Source organism: Sprattus sprattus, assembly GCF_963457725.1.
Source record: "Sprattus sprattus genome assembly, chromosome: 4".
NCBI classification, from domain to species: domain Eukaryota; kingdom Metazoa; phylum Chordata; class Actinopteri; order Clupeiformes; family Clupeidae; genus Sprattus; species Sprattus sprattus.
Genome location: NC_137923.1, coordinates 6043531 through 6061758, shown reverse-complemented (window position 1 = coordinate 6061758; position 18228 = coordinate 6043531). Strand labels below are relative to the sequence as shown.

At 40.9% G+C, this 18228-nt stretch overlaps 2 protein-coding genes across 2 annotated transcripts; one reads left to right on the top strand and one right to left on the bottom strand.

The window, feature by feature from the left end:
* Positions 1-1446: 1446 nt before the first annotated feature.
* On the bottom strand, positions 1447-10602 carry LOC308364180 (uncharacterized protein). Its single transcript, XM_080837202.1, has 12 exons — positions 10320-10602; positions 9221-9354; positions 6620-6729; positions 6344-6430; positions 6207-6256; positions 5949-6103; positions 5755-5839; positions 5509-5628; positions 5201-5290; positions 3863-3934; positions 3324-3525; positions 1447-2509 (listed from the first exon to the last, which is right to left on the bottom strand). Exons 1-12 carry the CDS (start codon positions 10439-10441, stop codon positions 2273-2275), a joined length of 1464 nt encoding a protein of 487 aa, XP_080693328.1. The 5' UTR covers positions 10442-10602; the 3' UTR covers positions 1447-2272.
* Positions 10603-13045: 2443 nt separating this feature from the next.
* LOC308364183 (alanine aminotransferase 2) lies at positions 13046-18009 on the top strand (the record flags this gene model as incomplete). The annotated part of the gene is made up of 11 exons (XM_080837205.1): positions 13046-13150; positions 13241-13330; positions 13882-13990; positions 14100-14233; positions 14582-14825; positions 16133-16212; positions 16416-16552; positions 16729-16903; positions 17088-17243; positions 17514-17626; positions 17919-18009. 11 exons carry the CDS (start codon positions 13046-13048, stop codon positions 18007-18009), a joined length of 1434 nt encoding a protein of 477 aa, XP_080693331.1.
* Positions 18010-18228: the final 219 nt, after the last annotated feature.

Genomic DNA, 18228 nt, shown 5'->3' with positions numbered 1-18228 from the left:
ATGTTAACGTCAATGTGGACTGTGTTCCTTGGATGAAATCGCACATCATATCCTTCCTCTTTGGGGAGTGCACTGAATTTGTAACCCTGTGAAATGTGGAGGAAGAAAGAGACCCTTTGTAGAAATTCTTAATTCATTCTATGTGATGTAGCCTCCATTTTAAATTGAATTTGCTTTTTGATTTCAAGTGATGTAACAGTATACTTATTGAAACTGATGCCTGTGCTGTAAGGGACATTTTAGGCTATTGAAGCCAACTAAAAACCATAGAGGGCATTTTGACAGGCATACATTTAACCCTTAATCTGTTTCCACTTGTCTGTGCACTCCAGTGTTTTTTACGTGGCTCGCCAGTGTCGCTGTCAGTCTGTCCTCACAGTGTGTTCTTCTGGTTGTATGAGATGCCAGGTTATATTCAGTGTGTATGTCTGTAGTTACCCTGCACCAGGTGTGCTTGAAGCATGGTGTGCACAAGACACTATAAATAGCTCATGCCCCTCCCCCTCCCCCCATACACCCCCCCTTCCTAATAAATCAACAGACCTCCCGACCCACCAGTTCTTCATTGCTGCGACTGCACAGCGAGTCTCCTAGGCAGAGGACTTGTGATGTGTAGCTCTGAAATGTAAACACAACAGTGCGGAGGTAACCGTTTCTCGCCAGCGTCCCGTAACCTCCGGCCTTTCATCCTGAATTAGTTGCAGTATTGTACCAAAGGAAGCCCTATGTAGCAGTCGAGCACTTTGCTGCAATCATTTCACCTCCCATCTGACTTAAGGAGTGCAGAACTCCTTAAGTAATGCACCAGCACTACAGCAGCTCATTGTTGACCAGAAAACTATGTAGTTTATTTTCCAGTTATTCCCATTTCTTTTGATTTTTTTTGGCATTCTGTAAGTATACTGTGGTTTAACGGTGTTGCTGATTTGTGGGTCCTTGAGTCCATATGCATTTCTGTAACACTATTACAGTCATTGGAGAGCCTTACTAGAGCTTGGAAAGTCACCTCCACAATGTGTCACACCTTAATAAAAACATCAGCAGTGACCGACTACACAGCCAGGTTTTGTGCTAAGGACTTCATGTACAGCTGTGGTGTGGCTCTATTGTAAAGCTGTTTAACCCATGAAATATTTTTAGTTTATTCCATTCACAGACAGTAGTTCATCCCAATTTTGTACTGTAAATCAGAGAGCTTGAAGCATGTTTTTTTTCTTCTTCAAAAGTCAGAGGAATCTTTAAGTATACTCTATTGAAACATCACCTTAGAAAACTACAAACTGTACAGTTAACACATGCTACAATATTTTCATAAGAATCCAAGCAGGAATAAAAACATACATAAGTCAAAAAGCTATTGCGTGTGGTTTGTCTTTGTCTACCATCCAATGACAAGGTTCTGCCATAGAAATAGTTCAGCCTAATCAAATATTAACAACAAATGCATTTTTCCAACCATGTCGGTTTATTTATATAGTATAAAAAGAGACAACAGTAAAACACATCACAAACTCAAACAAAATGGTCAGCAATCATCTCTATTGAATATTGGCTACTGGGATCTCAAGCATCAGAGGACTATTCTGTACATTAGCCATTGATTCTCGATGGGAAACAACATCACGTTGCCATTTACAAGAGTGACGGCACACTTTGAATATATACTTCTGAAAGATCACCAGAGGAGAATGACTGGTAGATTAAAAACAGCTGTGGACATGAAATGAAGATGTGGAGAGAAAAAAAATTACCACCTCTGATTATGAATTCCCCTGAAAGCAGAGCAGGACTAAAAAGTAACGTTTTAAGCTTACATGACTTCAAATAATTAATAAGCGTAAATATTCATCCAGTAAGTTCAAAGCATACAAAAAAAAAAAAGTGACATGGGTCTCACCGTTACCACGTCACAGACCCAGGTCCACAAAAAAAAATGACAGCCATTCAACTCTTAAAGGTCCTTCTCGTTTCCAAAACCAGAACAGGGGAAAGCAAAACAAAAAACCTGACAATACATCTCGCCTACAGAGCAATCCTCCCAAACATTACCAACTGATTTGCTTCCTGTCTGTCTACGCTTAGGGGGAAAACAACTATACACCTTAACTAAAATTGTAACTAAAATAAATGCGTCCTAGTGGGTATGACTTGCCATGTTCACTTATCAGACCATAGGTGTGTGACCTAGCTCCGAGTACTGACTGGATTTGGGAGTGAATGTGGACAAGGGGTGGGGAGTTATTGAGAGAACAGTAATATTGGCTCGGCCTGCTTAGTCGCTGACTTCCATGTCCTCCTCCTCGTGGTGCTCGTCGCCGTTGAGCTTGGCCTCCTTGGTTACCCCCACGCCGTTACCGTTGCCCTTGGCGTGGACGGGAGAGGCTCCGGAGTCGTCCGACTCCTCCTCCTCCTCCTTCTCCTGCTGCTGCTGCTGTTGTTGCTTCTTCTTCTCCTCTCGCTCCTTCTCGCTATCGTAGCCCTGCTCCTCTTCGTCATAGTCACGTGTGACCTGAGGGAGATGACACATCTTCATGAGCTTCTTCTCAGAGCAGAAGGCAAGTCAAGTACTCGAACAGCCCATGTATACTACAAAATGTGTGCATGGGTGACTCCAAAGCATACTAGCTTTGCTGTTGCAGACACGCGTCTAAGTGTCTAAGTGTTGTATAAATCTACAGCAAAGACTGATAATTTGAACAGGCCTAGTTTTTTTCTGCCTCTCTTCATGACTTAACTCCTCTACCTAATTGGCTACGATTCGCATGAAATAAACGAAACTCATTTTATCAACATGTTTCCAGTAGTTTTATTTCCACAGAGCAAACATACTGATATAAAACGTAGATATGTACTGTAAGACACTTTGGATAAAAACTTTAAATGAATAAAGGGGACGTAAATGGATCGTTTTCTCCTGACCCTGAACTAATGCTTTAAAACTTGCATGCACATGTGCAGTCAATGTCCACAAGTCTGTGCGGACACGAAATTTCGGTGCCACACGGGCCGTGACGATGAAAACTGCACCGTGCACGGACCTTAAAAAGTAGCTGCATCCGCAGAAGTATATACCTGGGCTGTTAATAACAAACTACTTTTTCTATCACATCTACTTGTTTACTGAAGAAATTGAGGCAATTTTCTTCTTATTCTTACTTTTACAGACTTATTTTACTTGAAGATAAACTGCAGTCGTCTGAGCATGGTCTTTCTATGCAAGTCAAAAGGCATTTTCTTTTTCAAACCAGGCTACTTTTGGGTAGTGTGCAAACTAGACCAGCCTTTTCTGCATGGCTCAGACTCTTCATTCACTGCTGAAGTACCTTGACATCTCCTTTCTCGCTGTCGGACTTCCTGTCACGATCCCGCTCCTTGTCCTTCTCCTTGTCCTTGTCTTTGGACCTTTTCTTCTTGCTGCTGGAGCGTTCCCTGTTGTCCCGGCTGCGCTCCTTCTCCGCCTTCCTGTCACGGTCGCGCTCCCGGTCCTTCTCTCGCCCGCGTTCCTTCTTCTTCTCCTTCTTGTGTCTACGGGGGCAATGCAGTGCAGTTGATGTTAAAAGCAAAAGCATGTTAGAGCCCTGCAGCGATCACTGTACGTTAGGCACTGAAACAATCAACCTGCAGAAATTAAAATCACACGCTATATGCAGAATTACCAGTTATGCCATAGAAAAAGTTAAATATTTATGCTACCCTACAAATTATTATTATTTATGTATTTATACGAGGGCGTGAAAAAAGGATACGTCTATACACTTCCAAGTCAGTCGAGAGCCACTACAGTGAGTTACCCTCAGCTAGGAAGCCTGCGAACCCCACTTAAGGTTCCAGGTATTGTGTGTGTGTGTGATCCGACACTCACCTTCTGGGTGATGGAGACCTTGACACAATCCTCTTGGGACTCCGAGTAGCACTGCGGCTTCTCCTCCTCCTCCTGCAGCATGACACAGCGTAGCAAGAACACACCAATCATCCCTCACATTCAGGCAGATACTTTGTATACTTGTCAAAAAAAATTACCAAAAGGACCCCAAGTAATAACAGACTCAACAGCTTTGAGCAGTGGTGGTCCGTCAGGGCCAGCAAGGCCTTCTCTGCTGGCCTAAACATCAGAAAATAAATGTAATAAAATACATTTAAATTTAATATTTTCTTTCATACATATTGTTTATTTATGTTAGAGCCTTCATCCAATCATATTTCAGCTATCATCTGTTGCCAGGCTCCGAGAAATCTTCCGACAACAGTGAGGGCGCCTGTAGTGTTGCCAGGCTCCAAGAAATCTTCCCTGAGGCCTTCAGAATTCACAGTGAAGGCCCGTGTACATCTGTTTGGTTATCACAACTGGCTGTTTCAGTTCGTTTAAGTTGAATGAACTGAAACAGACAGTTGTGATAACCAATCAAATTTTGAGTTGGCGACATTGGGCCAGCTAGCAGGCCCGCGTTGAATGTGACACGTAAACGACCTTTGATTGGATACTGAGGCAGACTGACGCATTGCATCAGTGCTCAGTTTAGTTGGCGAATGCGAAAACGTTCACATAGCGAAAACGTTGGTAAGACTAAATATAATTACATTAACCAACTCAAATAAACTAGTTTACACCAACTTGATAATTCCAGTTTTTGATACAATTACAACGCCATTTTCAAGACGGAACTTTCAAGAAAAAATGGATATCGTGAGGATCGGGTAGGTTTAATGAAACTGCTTTGCAGGTGGGACAATGCGATGTTAAGTGGACAAACTTGTTAAAGCTCACATAGGCTACTTTCGGTGGACTTAATAAAACTTATCCCTGAAAATCGCCTTTTATTTTTAAGTTGTGACAGTAATATCCAAGCGATCATATAACTGAGAGTTTATCACTCTTAATGAATTGTTAATACGGGTGTATTGATTTTAAATGCTCCGGAAATATTAATAAAGTCTGTTGTACTCGACTATGTTAAGGTGATCCAATGCTCACTTATACCGGCTTTCTGTATAAATATATGGTTCGAGAGCCATGGCGTCATAATGATGGTATTAAGAGGTGGATTCACTCAGTTTAACTTTCGTGTAGGACATCGCTGAAGGCGAATCGTGAAATGCACGGACCGCCACTGGCTTTGAGAGTAATGAAAATATTATTTCAATACACATGTTCTGATTAAAAGGAAAAACAGATGTCCATTACAGTAATGTCATCACTCACCGGCTGGTGCTGCGAGACCTCCTGGCAGTGCTGTAGCTCTTGGGTGGTGTTTTGGAGCGTTTCTTGTCTCGGTCATCCTTCCTCCTCTCCCTGTGTTGGAAACATCATCAGAAAACATCAAGTAACAACAACAAAAAGGAAAACGTGTGTCCAGATGGCTTTTTTTATTTTTATATATATATTTTTAAACAAAATAAAAACTGTGGGAGTCCTGTGGACACAGAGACAGCACTGGCATCAACATGGGCTTCTGAAGAGAGGTAGAGGCACTATGGGGGTGTTGAGGGAAACAGTAGGAGGTGCCAAACCTGGACTTGCTCTGTGATCGTCTGCCTCGTTCTCTGGAGTGGGACCTCTTCCTGCGGGGACTCTTTGAACGCCGTCTACTCTTGGAACGTGAGCGCCGCCTAGACCTGCTCCTTGAGCGCCTGACACACAGTTCAAGCAGGAAAAGAAAGACAGAACTGAGTGCACCACTCAATGAACTGCGACCATCAGAACAGAGACACAAGCCTTTCGGTCGCTGCCACATGGATCCTGTGAAGGGACTCTACCTGTGTCTGGACCTGGAGCGGGATCTCCTCCGTCTGGACCGGGACCTGGAGCGGGAGTGCTTGCTGCGCTTGCTTTCCTTCTTGTCTGAAAAGAGATTCCGGTCAGGAAACTCGGGACAACTCTCATTTGATAGCACATCTGTCAGTAAGAGTTTTGAATAGGAGTTTCAGATCAGAAGGGCTTTTGCACTTACTGCCAGGTTCGATGGCAGCCGAGATGAGCGACTGGGCCTCTCGCACCCGTTTCATGGCCTCCTCGATCTCTTTGCTGGCCGCATCTGCCTTCATGGTCATTGGGTTCATGCTCATGTTCATGTTCATCCCCATCCCAGCGGCCATGTGATTCATTCTGAAATAAAAATGAATTCATGACATAACGAACAAATAAACTTTTTAAGACTTCCTTTCCTATTTCTTTAAAAGTCATTAGGAGACAAAGATAAGTAACTTACTTTGGATCGACGGAGGACATGATCTTCAGCAGTTGTTCAGCAGTGAGAGACTAAAAAAATGTAAATGTTGAGGTTACATTTTGAAATACCAAAAACAAATATTAATTGACTCCATTTATCCCAAGAAAAAAACAAACCTGAGGATTCATGTTCGCTCCAGGCAGGCCGAAGGCTCCCATGTCCATGTTGGGTGCTCCCATGCCACCCATCTGAACATTTCCCATCTGTAAAACAAGAACGACGACACATTTCATCAACAACCACCCTTTTGCCCAATCATTTATTTTGAGGCAGACTGCAGGGTAGTGGAAACAATGAAATTAACTCCAGCCACCCTGGCCATTTCTCCCAGCGGTAACAGAGATGAATATACCACCGTGTGGGAGAATGATTGTATGGGATTGTGTGCTCACCGATGCCAGAGGGTTGGGGGTGGGCAGCAGACCTCCACCAGGAAGAATCCCTGCCACTGCATTTGCTGGCGCCAGTAGAGACAAAGCTTTTGCCTCGTCAGGAATAACTCCTACATAAAAAACACACCAGCATTAAACACAAACAAAAAGGTAGGCATCCAAAAGACACACAAAAGAGAGAAAGGAAGAAAAAAAAAAAGACGGACAAAGAAAAAGCACAAAAATAAAGACATCTTATTAAGTCAGTACCTGAGATCAACAGCTAGCCACAAGTTTCATAACAAGCTCTTGTACTTTTCTTTGAGTACAGGTTCCTTCAGTCTTTGCTATGTGGCTTTGACTGGTCCCTCTATTTTTTTTTTCTAACAATGTTAAATGACTTAAGATGGGGAAAACAAAAAAAAAATTGTCACAAATACACACTACTGCAGTTGAGACTGCCAAGATGTGATCACCTGAACTCGTTTTTTAAGTCATGAACCAAACGTTAGCGAGCACAGTCGGTTCTCCACTGCGGATGTGCTCTCAACTTTCATATAGGTGTTTAATGAACAAGCGACTCACGTTGGCTGCATCGCTAAAAAAGCACACAGAAGAAAAATCGAGATACACAAAACAAAAAGAGTTTAAGAGATTTCGGAGATATACATTAACATGGTACATTTTTTTCTTCATGGTGTGACTTACCAGCAACACAATGACTCTTATGCATCACGTAAATTAAGAATTGAGTGACATGTAGGAATCGTAATTCTAGTTTCGGGGCTTTTGCTGGAAACCATCCTTACCTGACAAGAGAATGGGATCGTATCAAAATAGCCCGGCCCTTTTTAGCAAACTTTAGATATAGTCACTAACGTTTTCTATCTATGGGACACCGGATACGGGCCAAAGGGGGAGAGCTCAGAAAACTGGAAGCTCTCAGGTTTCACAGCCAACAAAAGCCCGTCAATGTTACCACTGAACTACATCATAGCCTTGTTGCTGGGGAGGGGGATGGGAGAGAAAACGAATCCAAAGAACGTCACAATTTATCGAGAGCGATGCAAAATGCTACATGTGTGTATGTGTGCTGTGTGCATGACTTCAATATAAACCGGGTTCATACGGACAGAGAACACATATAAAAACACATATAAAAACAGGCAATATGAGAAAGAAGACTGTGCTGCAGGAGACAAAACTGTTGGGTGGCATTTTCAGCAGGGGTCTGGTAAACAGGGCTGGCAGAGCCAGGAAAAAGAACTGTAAAACACAACAACAAAAACAGAAAGACCACCGTTAAAGAGAGGGCACTGCACCAGGCACGCATTACATGTGGAGTGGCTCATTCACATCAGTTACCTTTCTCATATCACTAATAATACAGGTGTGCAAAAGCATCATCATCATCTGACTGTCCAATCACGCGGTGAGAGTCTGTATTTCAGATTGTAATAACTACAGACCAGTTTTAAAGGCAAATGGTATAACAGCTAAACAATTTAAACATCAGAATCTGTTGGAATGAGAGAGGAAAAAGACACAGGAGGTTGTTTGGGAATTGTATTGTCTCCTGCACAGTTAAGGTGCAGTCTGACCATTAAAGGACGCAGTGCTTCTGTCAATCATTTCCAATTAATGTGACATCATTCAGAGCTAAGACACCTGATAAAGGCACAGCATTTTTTGAATCACAATCTTTAGATAGGATGAAGCAGAATCGATTTGACTGCAGATATTGTTTTTCAATGCTAAACTGAAATGCAATTATTGTTGTTGTTCATCTTAAATGCATGATGCATCGGAAGAAGAGAATTAGAGAAAGAGAACAGAGAGAGCAGATGAAAACTGGAGAGAGAGAGGGGGGGGGGGCTTGAAATGCTTGCTGGCCTTTTTGTAACTTTCTACAATCCCCCTGTTGGCAGGCAGAAGACCACTTTCAGCCATCAAGGAGCGGGCTCTGCTTTTGCCTTCTCCACTACAAAAATCACACACACACAAATAACAGAGAGAAGTTTAATAGACGATACGTCTGGTGTGGGAGGAGAGAGAAAATAAATTATTTCAAAGACATGGTTATGCTTTTAGCACAAATACTTCATCTGTCATCTGGGAAGCCTCTGGCCCCGCGTGGCTCTCTGTCCAGGGACCCTACAACAGACCTTTGATAGACTTGAGTTATGCTGTAAAAGACGATGACCAGTGAAGCAAGGTCACTGACCCCATCTACTGGGTGTGTTCTTGTCAGTTCCATGTTAACAAGCAGTCCATGCAACTGATCCTAGACAGCGGTTTATTTTGCCTTAATTCTTATAGTGTACCAAAGGTCTTTAAGAAGAACCCAGCTAGATCACTTTATTAAAATCTGGACCTGGAATCTGAGGAGGAGTGGCACAGATCCAGTATTGGGAGAGTGACGCTCCCTCAACACACCCCAAGATGGAAAGGGGAGAGATATGATATGCGACCCTGCTGGTTAATTTGCCAGCAGTCTTTAAATTAAGATGGCAGAGGATTCCTTCCAGCCACAGTGCTTTGGGATGGCCTCACTCTCCCAACAGTCAGGTCATATAAGAATGGTTCACAACAGACACACAACAAAATATATTGCACACCAACCTTCAGCAAAGGGAACAACTATCAGTGCACGGTCCACAAACACTGTGTTGGTCAGATGTTGAGACACTCCCACAGATTCTGCCTCACGAAACTTCACAAAGCATACCCGCGACGTTACTGGTAGCGGAGATTCGCTGAAAAAAAAACAAAAAAAAACACACGAGACAGATGTTACTGAAAGACACTTTTCCATATTTTTCTAAAATGGACACAAACTTCACCAATATTGGGTAGATTTTGTTCAGGGAACAAATGAATCCAGCCAGGCAGAGGAGCTTATATGAATTTCAATTACGGGCCGTATGGAAACACAAAAACAATTAATTGTAGATTTGATGTGAGGGTACTTATATCGATGGAAAGATTAGCTAGTTAAATGAATTAACAGGTTAGCCAATTTACGACATCAGTAGCTACGGTAGTTCCAGCGAGTTAACAATAGCTGTGATGACTAACGATAGCCAACCATCATCACCGCAGAGGTGATTATGTGTGATCTTTCTTACGCGTATTAACCACCTTAATACACACCCAATGATTTATTTATTGGCATTTCCTATGTAAAATCTAGTTTTAAACGGCTAAAATGAACAACCTAGCTCATTCAGTAAGTTATAGGAAGTGAGTCCAGCGCGTACTAACCTACATTAGCTTACGTTAACTAGCTGGCTCAAAAATGTCTGTGTACTGTTCGCTAGCTGCTAGCTTGGCTAGAGGGTGAGCACGCTCTCTGAAATGGTACTTAGCTGACTGAGTGGCTATGCAACGCAGAAGCTAACAATTCAATCCAACCTTGTTGACTCTCGGCTCTAATCCTTAATACAAATATTCTCTGAACAACACTTCATGGCTTCCGTCCTTGTCTACCGTTAAGAAAATGCCCCAAAAAGCAGGCCTAGTGGTGCTTGTATTCACGGTAGCTAGCTAGATTACCATGAGCTAGCGAACATATCACGTTAGCTAGCGCAAACTGTTCAAACAGTCGATGTATTAATCGGATGAAGTTGTGTTCGCTACCATATTTATATACAGCAATACGACTCCGCACCATGCCCTGCCAGTTAGTATAACATTGCTGGCTTTCGTTAAGAACACTTACTCAGGCGGAAACAATTTCAGCTCCTCAATGGTTCCAAGGAATCCGAACAGCGTCCGCATCTGCTCCGATGTTGTACTTGGTGACACGTTGGTCACTTGAACTACGTTTGTACTGCAATTCATCGTGAAATATATCGATTAAAAACAACAAAAGGAAAAATATAGCAGTTATACTGTGGTCTCAGTATCGAAGTTTACAATTTGATGCTGATAGTTTGTTAAGTCAACATCAATTTCCTCTACGCTTCGCCGCCATGACACAACCACAGTTCGTTGTCCCTTTCTTGCTTGCGCACATGCGCAGTATTACTATGCAGAGATCCCGCCAGGCAGCAATCGACGTACATTAGAATAATGAAAAGGTCAACGGATATGCTGTAAAGTAAAAAAATAAATAGCCTAAATGAAAAAAATCTATCGTGTACTCCACTACATTTAAAGCCTAACCCTAAAAAGTGAATAATCCAGATTTACTTATGCGATGATGGGCTATTTTGTGATAAGTGTAGATAACTATTTCAAGTTGTCGTTTATATTTATCCCATGTGAGAATTGTCAGGGTTTCAATATCTGTTAGACAAAATTAAAGAACACTGACTTCCTTTACTCCAGTGTGTGTATTAATGTAAAAAGGGACTAACATATTTGTGTCCATTTGATTAATCACTTTAAATAATTAAACATGTATCAAGGCACCCTGTATGGTGTTACATAAACTAAATCTGTTTGGGTTTAGAAAGAAGGGCAATAACAATTATAAAGTATTGGTTTATTTATGTTTTCTTTTATATTTTTCTTAAAAGAGCTGTAATCCCGACAGTAGGTTCAAACACACACACATTAAGAAAAGGTTTATTTTGACAGACAACTAATATCACTAAAGTAATTTTAATGTCTTCAGCATTACCTTATAAGAAAGGCCAGAAAATGAATCAGAAGGTCAGCACAAAGTCCATGCAATATGTGACTGTTTGCACGGACATTTTGTAATTTATTACACAAGCCTTAAATTCTGAGTCATTGTTGCAATAGTACACTTACCGTTATCTACAAAACTGTGACATTCATGTCTAAAACAATAATGGATATTATGTAATAAACTGCAATCTCACTCGCTTTTGAAGTATTTCTGTTTGCAAATCAGCCGAAATCAGGGCTGAAGTGTGCAATATTTGTACAGTTACATATAGGGGAGGGCTTAAAGTGGGAAAAGCCTGTAGGAATCAGATGTGACCTAAATGTCCCTTGTCCAGCATTTCATTTTACTTGCATTGGAGTTGGAATTGCAGGATTGAATATGACTGAACTGAACACAGCAATATTATATTTCTGTGAAAACAATGTCAGGGAAATCTGAACTTTGAAAGAAGCAAGGGCCATAACAACTTTGAAGGGAAAGGGGTAGAAGAGTGGTAGGGACACCTGAAAGAGGACTTGCCCAGTCAGGATGTCCATTTTGAGAGATGTCAGCCCAAGGCTGTGGAGTATCAGGAGGTCCGAGCAAGTGGCTCTGGCAAAAAGAGCTGCACAGATCACAACAGAGCTTCAACAGGTAAGCCAGGACTTTCGTGTGAAAACACAATAGTGAGAACTACTTGACATGCATGGTTTATCTATCATTTTTTTTCACCTTTTAGGGAGTGAAAAAGCCTTACAAGAATGTAATTGATGTTTCTTGGGGTGACCCACACAGAGGAGGACTAAAGCCCTTGACTTTTGTCCGTCAGGTAGCCTACACTTCTGAAATTTGCTTGAATTGCCTTTGTTCCTAATCAAACGATAACCCCCATCCGTATACGTTCTATTTAATAAAACTGACATTTGGTATAGTATGTTGTTCCATGTCTGAATTGCTTACCAAATATGTCTGGGATTCAGTAGTAACTAACTTAGATATCCTAATATTGCATATGTAGTTTTTCATTCATGTCTCTGCTCTGAGTGTGCTTAGACTATTACTTTTCAGAAGGGCAATAACAATTACAGAGTATTGGCTTATTTAATTTTCCTTCTGTATTTTGCTTAAAAGAGCTGTAATCCCAACAGTAGGTACACGCACGCACACATTAAGAAAAACACTCAGGGTTTATTTTGACAGACAACAAATATCACTCGGGAAGTCCTTTAAATGTCTTTGGCATTACATTATAAGAAAGGATAGAAAATTAATCAGAAGATCATCACAAAGTCCATGCAATATGTGACTGTTTGCACGGACATTTTGTAATTTATTACACAAGCCTCAAGTTCTGAGACATTGTTGCAATAGTACACTTACAGTTATCTACAAAACTGTGACATTCATGTCTAAAACAATAATGGATTTTATGTAATAAACTGCAATCTTACTCGCATTTGAAGTAATTCTGTTTCCAAATCAGCCTAAACAAGGCTGAAGTGTGCCATATTTGTAGTAATACAATGACAGTCACACATAGGGGAGGGCTTAAAGTGGAAAAGCCCACACCCACTGTTTTTTTTTTATTCTGAAGTGCTGTAGGATTCAGATGTTACCTAAATGTCACCTGTCCAGCATTTCATTTTACTTGCATTGGAGTTGGAATTGGAGGATTGGATATGACTGAACTGAACACAGCAATATTATATTTCTGTGAAAACAATGTCAGGGTAATCTAAAATTTAAAAGAAGCACGAGCCATAACAACTTTGAAGGGAAAGGGGTAAAAGAGCGTTAGGGAGACCTGAAAGAGGACTTGCCCAGTCAGGATGTCCCTTTTGAGAGATGTCAGCCCAAGGCTGTGGAGTATCAGCAGCTCTGAGCAGGTGGCTCTGGCAAAAAGAGCTGCACAGATCACAACAGAGCTTCAACAGGTAAGCCAGGTTTTTGGTGTGAAGGCACAATTGTGATAACTAGTCACTTTGACATGGTTTGTCTATCAGTTTTTTTTGTTTACCTTTTAGGGAGTGAAAAAGCCTTACAAGAATGTAATTGATGTTTCTTGGGGTGACCCGCACAGAGGAGGACTAAAGCCCTTGACTTTTGTCCGTCAGGTAGCCACTTCTGAAATATGCTTGAACTGCCTTTGTTCTTAAACAAGATAGCCCCCATCCTTATACTTTCTATTTGATGATACTGACATTTGGTATAGTATGTTGTTCCATGTCTGAATTGCTTACCAAATATTTCCTAACTGGGATTCAGTAGTAACCAACTTAGATATCCTAATATAGCATATGTAGTTTTCCATTCCTGTCTCTGCTCCTGAGTGTGCTTAGACTATTACTTATCAGCCACTTGCTGTGTCTGGGTCTTGGTTTTACATTAGCTTTAAGTCAGCCAGTATGTTTACTTTACTGGACATAACACTGTCCTTTGAGCCTGCCTGTCTGTCTGACTGAGCGGCTCTGCCTGGCTATATGAATATGAAAATGTATCTTATATGTCAGGCAGTTTGTCAGACTTGGTAAAATATGAAGTCAGTGCCCCTGTGTACATTATAGTTTAGTCAATAGTCTAAACTGAATTTGCATTGGACCGGCTCGGCCCGGCACATTGTCTCTAATATCACCTTCTGTTTCTCACACTCTGTGTTGTGTTCTAGGTTGTTGCTACATGTTTGTACCCCTCTTTGCTAAACAGTGAGGCACTGCCAGTTGATGTGCAACAGAGAGCCAAAAGCTTGTTAGGGGAGTGTGACGGTGGAAGTGTGGGTAAGAATTTAACAAGCCTGTTCAAAAGACTTGTTACATTTTCACAGTGTATATTATTTTTAACTTACTGATCTATGATGTCTGACTGTTGTTCTGTGTGTATTGACAGGCTCATACACCTCTACTCGTGGAATCCCTAAAATTGTACAGAGTGTGTCTGAATTCATTTCCCGGAGAGATGGGGGTGTGCAGTCCTCACCTGAGAACATTTTTATCACCTCTGGTTCTCAACGATCCCTTATGGTTAGTCTGAGAAATGATTTTCATGGAATGTATAATAGGGTTAGGCTATTAAGTTATCTATTATTGTATTGTACAATCAATAATTTACTTTGAAAATAGTTGATGGTGCAACTGGTATTTAGATTTTTTTATGTAATCAGACCCATTGTCATTTTACAACCTGCGTACACAGGATGAACATCTTAGGACAATCCAAGCTTCATTGTGATAGCTGTGCTCTCAGTTACCATGTATTGCAAAAATCATGTCTTCGTCTTAACTATGACTTTCTGCTATCGCTAATTACTTGGCAACAAGCACGTTAATGTACCTTAATTAATCACATTCTCATTTGAATCTATATGATAGATGGTGCTGGAGCTGTTTGTCCAGAGTGAAGGCTTTTTACAGACAGGTGTGCTTACACCTGTGCCTTCATACCCCTACTTCAACAAGGCACTGTCAGCACTAGGAGGTACCATGGTGCCTTACCATCTGTGCGAGGAACAGGGCTGGAAATTAAAAGTGGATGAGTTGCGCAGAGCCCTCCATGTTGCCAGGGGGCACTGCAATCCCATGGCACTTTATGTTATTAACCCTGGCAACCCAACAGGTAGGGAATGAAATGCAGTTTTTGCAATACAAGTATTTATAATACAAGTATAAGTATTAATGGTATATGCACCTATCTTTTTCTATCTCAAATAGATGATTCTTGGGTTAATGGTAAAAGTCAGTTATTAACATTTTGCATGGATTGATCATATTGATATTGACAAAAATGACCTATTTTCAAACAAAGTTATTTTTATTGAACATGAACAATTATTATGTAAGGAATGGTCCACACAATGGGATGTGTATTTATGGGAAAATAACGCCCAGCCAGTGTAGGCAAATTACGTCCAATTTAAACCTGGTAAAGTGTCAAATGTTGATGCTTGGCTAGAATGACTACATCATAGCCTAGTTGTTTGCCTCCGCCTATCCCTACATACCCAAGCTCCCCTTTATTTTATTAGCTATTTTTCCACCTCTGATAGGTTGTCCTCTTGCATAGGCCAACACCATGCATAAGCTGAACTAGAGCCTCCACTGATCTTCTCATGCGATCTCTATTGCAATTTTTGTTATTGTCAAAAAAATCATAAAGTAAATAGAAATGCAATGGTAAGAACCTCACATGCTAATATAATAAAGATGAGCAATCGGATAAATAATGGGAACACCAACACACTAATGCTAATCTTATTGCAAAGGTCTATATTTGAGTGGCTACTAATGATGTGCAGTCACCATCACCAGACAGGCTAGATGAAAACGAGGTACTAAAATCTAAACATATCTAAATCAGTGGTTTTGATCATAGAATATCTTGCTTTCTATATCTGCAGATAGTTAATGGAGGACTATACAAATAAAGTGTTTATAATCTGAGCATCTGTAGAAAGTGTGACCCATGAAACCTTTGATTTCATAAAATTGTCGGGTTTACTAAAGCTTTCTTTACCAATATGACCTTGACTGGTGTGTTTTCTACAGTATTCTACAGAAACAAAACTGCCTACCTTTGAACACCTAACAGATGTGATTCCACATGCTATAACTGAGTTAATATATGGTCACTTCTTATGTGTGATAAATGCGGAAATCGCGTGGCCTTCAAAATTGTAGAGCTACCGAGCAACTTTTTAGTTTTTGTTGCTCTAACAAACAATTAAGCTGATCATTAACTATAGGCAATGTATTAAAAAGTGACCGATGCAGTAAAGAAAAAGGAAAATTTAGCCATAACAGAGTTAATACCTTTTTCAGGCTCTAGGTTTTAACTGCTGAGATCCATAACTCATGATTTAACTTTCACGTCATGATCTCAGGGTCTCATGGGTCTCAGATGTTTTCTCTCTGTTCTTCTACAAGGTCATGTCCAGAACAGGAAGTCTATCGAGGATGTGATTCGATTTGCTGCTGAAGAAAAGCTTTTTCTGCTGGCTGATGAGGTGATGGTTTTCCCATGTTGTGCAATCAGTGGGTGAGGCGATTTGAACCTCAGTGTGGACAAATCTAATTAATATTTTAACCCTTTATGTATTCACCAGCTCAATTTCTCTCTCGTGTGTCATGGGTAGATGTAATAAAATGTAGAGAATAAGGAAAAGTCAATTTTATTTCAAGCAGAATGTGTATTTCTCATATTCTCTAGGTATACCAGGATAGTGTGCATGATCCAAGTTGTGAGTTTGTGTCTTATAAGAAAGTGCTTTTTGAAATGGGCCCACCATATTCCAACTCGGTTGAGCTGGCCTCCTTCAACTCCATCTCTAAAGGATACTTTGGCGAGTAAGTGTTCAACTGCTTCTTAGAAATTCTTTATGACAGAATACTCCTGGCATTAGGTATAGGTTTAGATTATCAGGCTCTTGTATGCCTCGTGCCCTGTAGCTAACTTTAGACTAGATTTGCTGTATGCCACAAAACGATAGTCCAATCTTGATCTCCTGTAAATCCTGTTGCAGGTCTGGTTTGCGTGGTGGCTATGTGGAGTTTGTGAATCTGGACCCTACAGTCGTGGGATACGTGTACAACTTGTTTTCCTTGGACACCAATTCAGCAATCCTAGGGCAGATCACTCTGGATATTATGGCTCATCCACCACAGCCTGGAGATCCTTCCTACCCAACATTCTCTGAGGTCAGTAGATGGAGCACATGGCAACCTATTTGTTCACTGAATACAATTTTCTTATGTAATTGATGAGATGTTTAAAAAATGTTGAGGGCCTTAGATGAAATTCAATTTGTAATAGTGATCATAATGCTTTTACACAGGCTTAATCCGGGCTTGGTCTGACTATCATTTTGCCCATTTCTATTAGGAAATCAGAAGCATAAAGGATACACTGGCCAGTAATGTGCACAGGGTCCACGATGTTCTTGGTGACCTTCCTGGGATCAGTTCCCAGCCAATCAAAGGGGGCATGTTTGCTTTCCCTCAGCTCCATCTCCCGCCATGTGTAGTACAGGAGGCTAAGGTGAGAAAATACATTTAGTCAGCAGCACACTTTCTTACTTTAAGTCAAAACTACTTAAATGTCAACACAAAATATTGAATGGGTGGTAACTAAATCTTCTCAACTCAAATTAATACAAACTCTTACATGTTTTTTTCATTATTGCAGGATTTTGCAGTAACTCTCTGATCTAAATCATATACAGCTATCACAATTATATGGTGAATATCTCAAATACACACCAATAACTACATTTTAATGTCTCACAATGGTGTTTTTAATCCTGCTCAGGAGGCTGGTATGAAGCCTGATGTGCTCTACTCTAGTCTTCTTCTGGAAGAGACAGGGTTGTGTGTGGGAGCAGGCTGTGAGCATGGTCAGAAAGAGGGGACCCACCACATCAGGTAGATTCCTCAAACACCAGTCTCATAGAAACCTGTTTGCTTTAGCATGGACAGTGTATGAGATGAGCAGCGCCCTTCAATTTATTTTCTTAAACCAATTAATAAATAGACAAAATGCAGGTAAAAATCACCTAGCTACTTTAAAAGATGTGGCTTTGAAGACCATCACTTGTTAGATAAAACAAATTAAAGACCAAGCTGCCATTGCTTCAGACATATGCCTTTACTTCCTGATCAAACTCTGCTCCTTCAGGGGCCAATTTATGAAATCCTTGTTGCTTCAATCTCCTAGATTGTGCATTGCAACCCCAGAAGAGAACATGGAGGAGGTGCTGAACAGACTGTCTACTTTCCACCTCAGTTTCATGAGCCGGCTTTCCTGACCAGTTTGAGGACAGTGCTCCTGCAACTCACCCATTCGCCGCACGACCTGATGACATTCTTAGACTAGTATTTGCAAAGGGGAGCATTGAGATGGCCTATTCACTGATCTTATTGGTTGCTTCTTCTCGAATGTGCGAAAACCGTTTAATCTGAAAGGTTTAAACAAGTTCAATTCAGTCTACCTTCCAACACCCAAGAACCTTTAACTCATTAAAGAA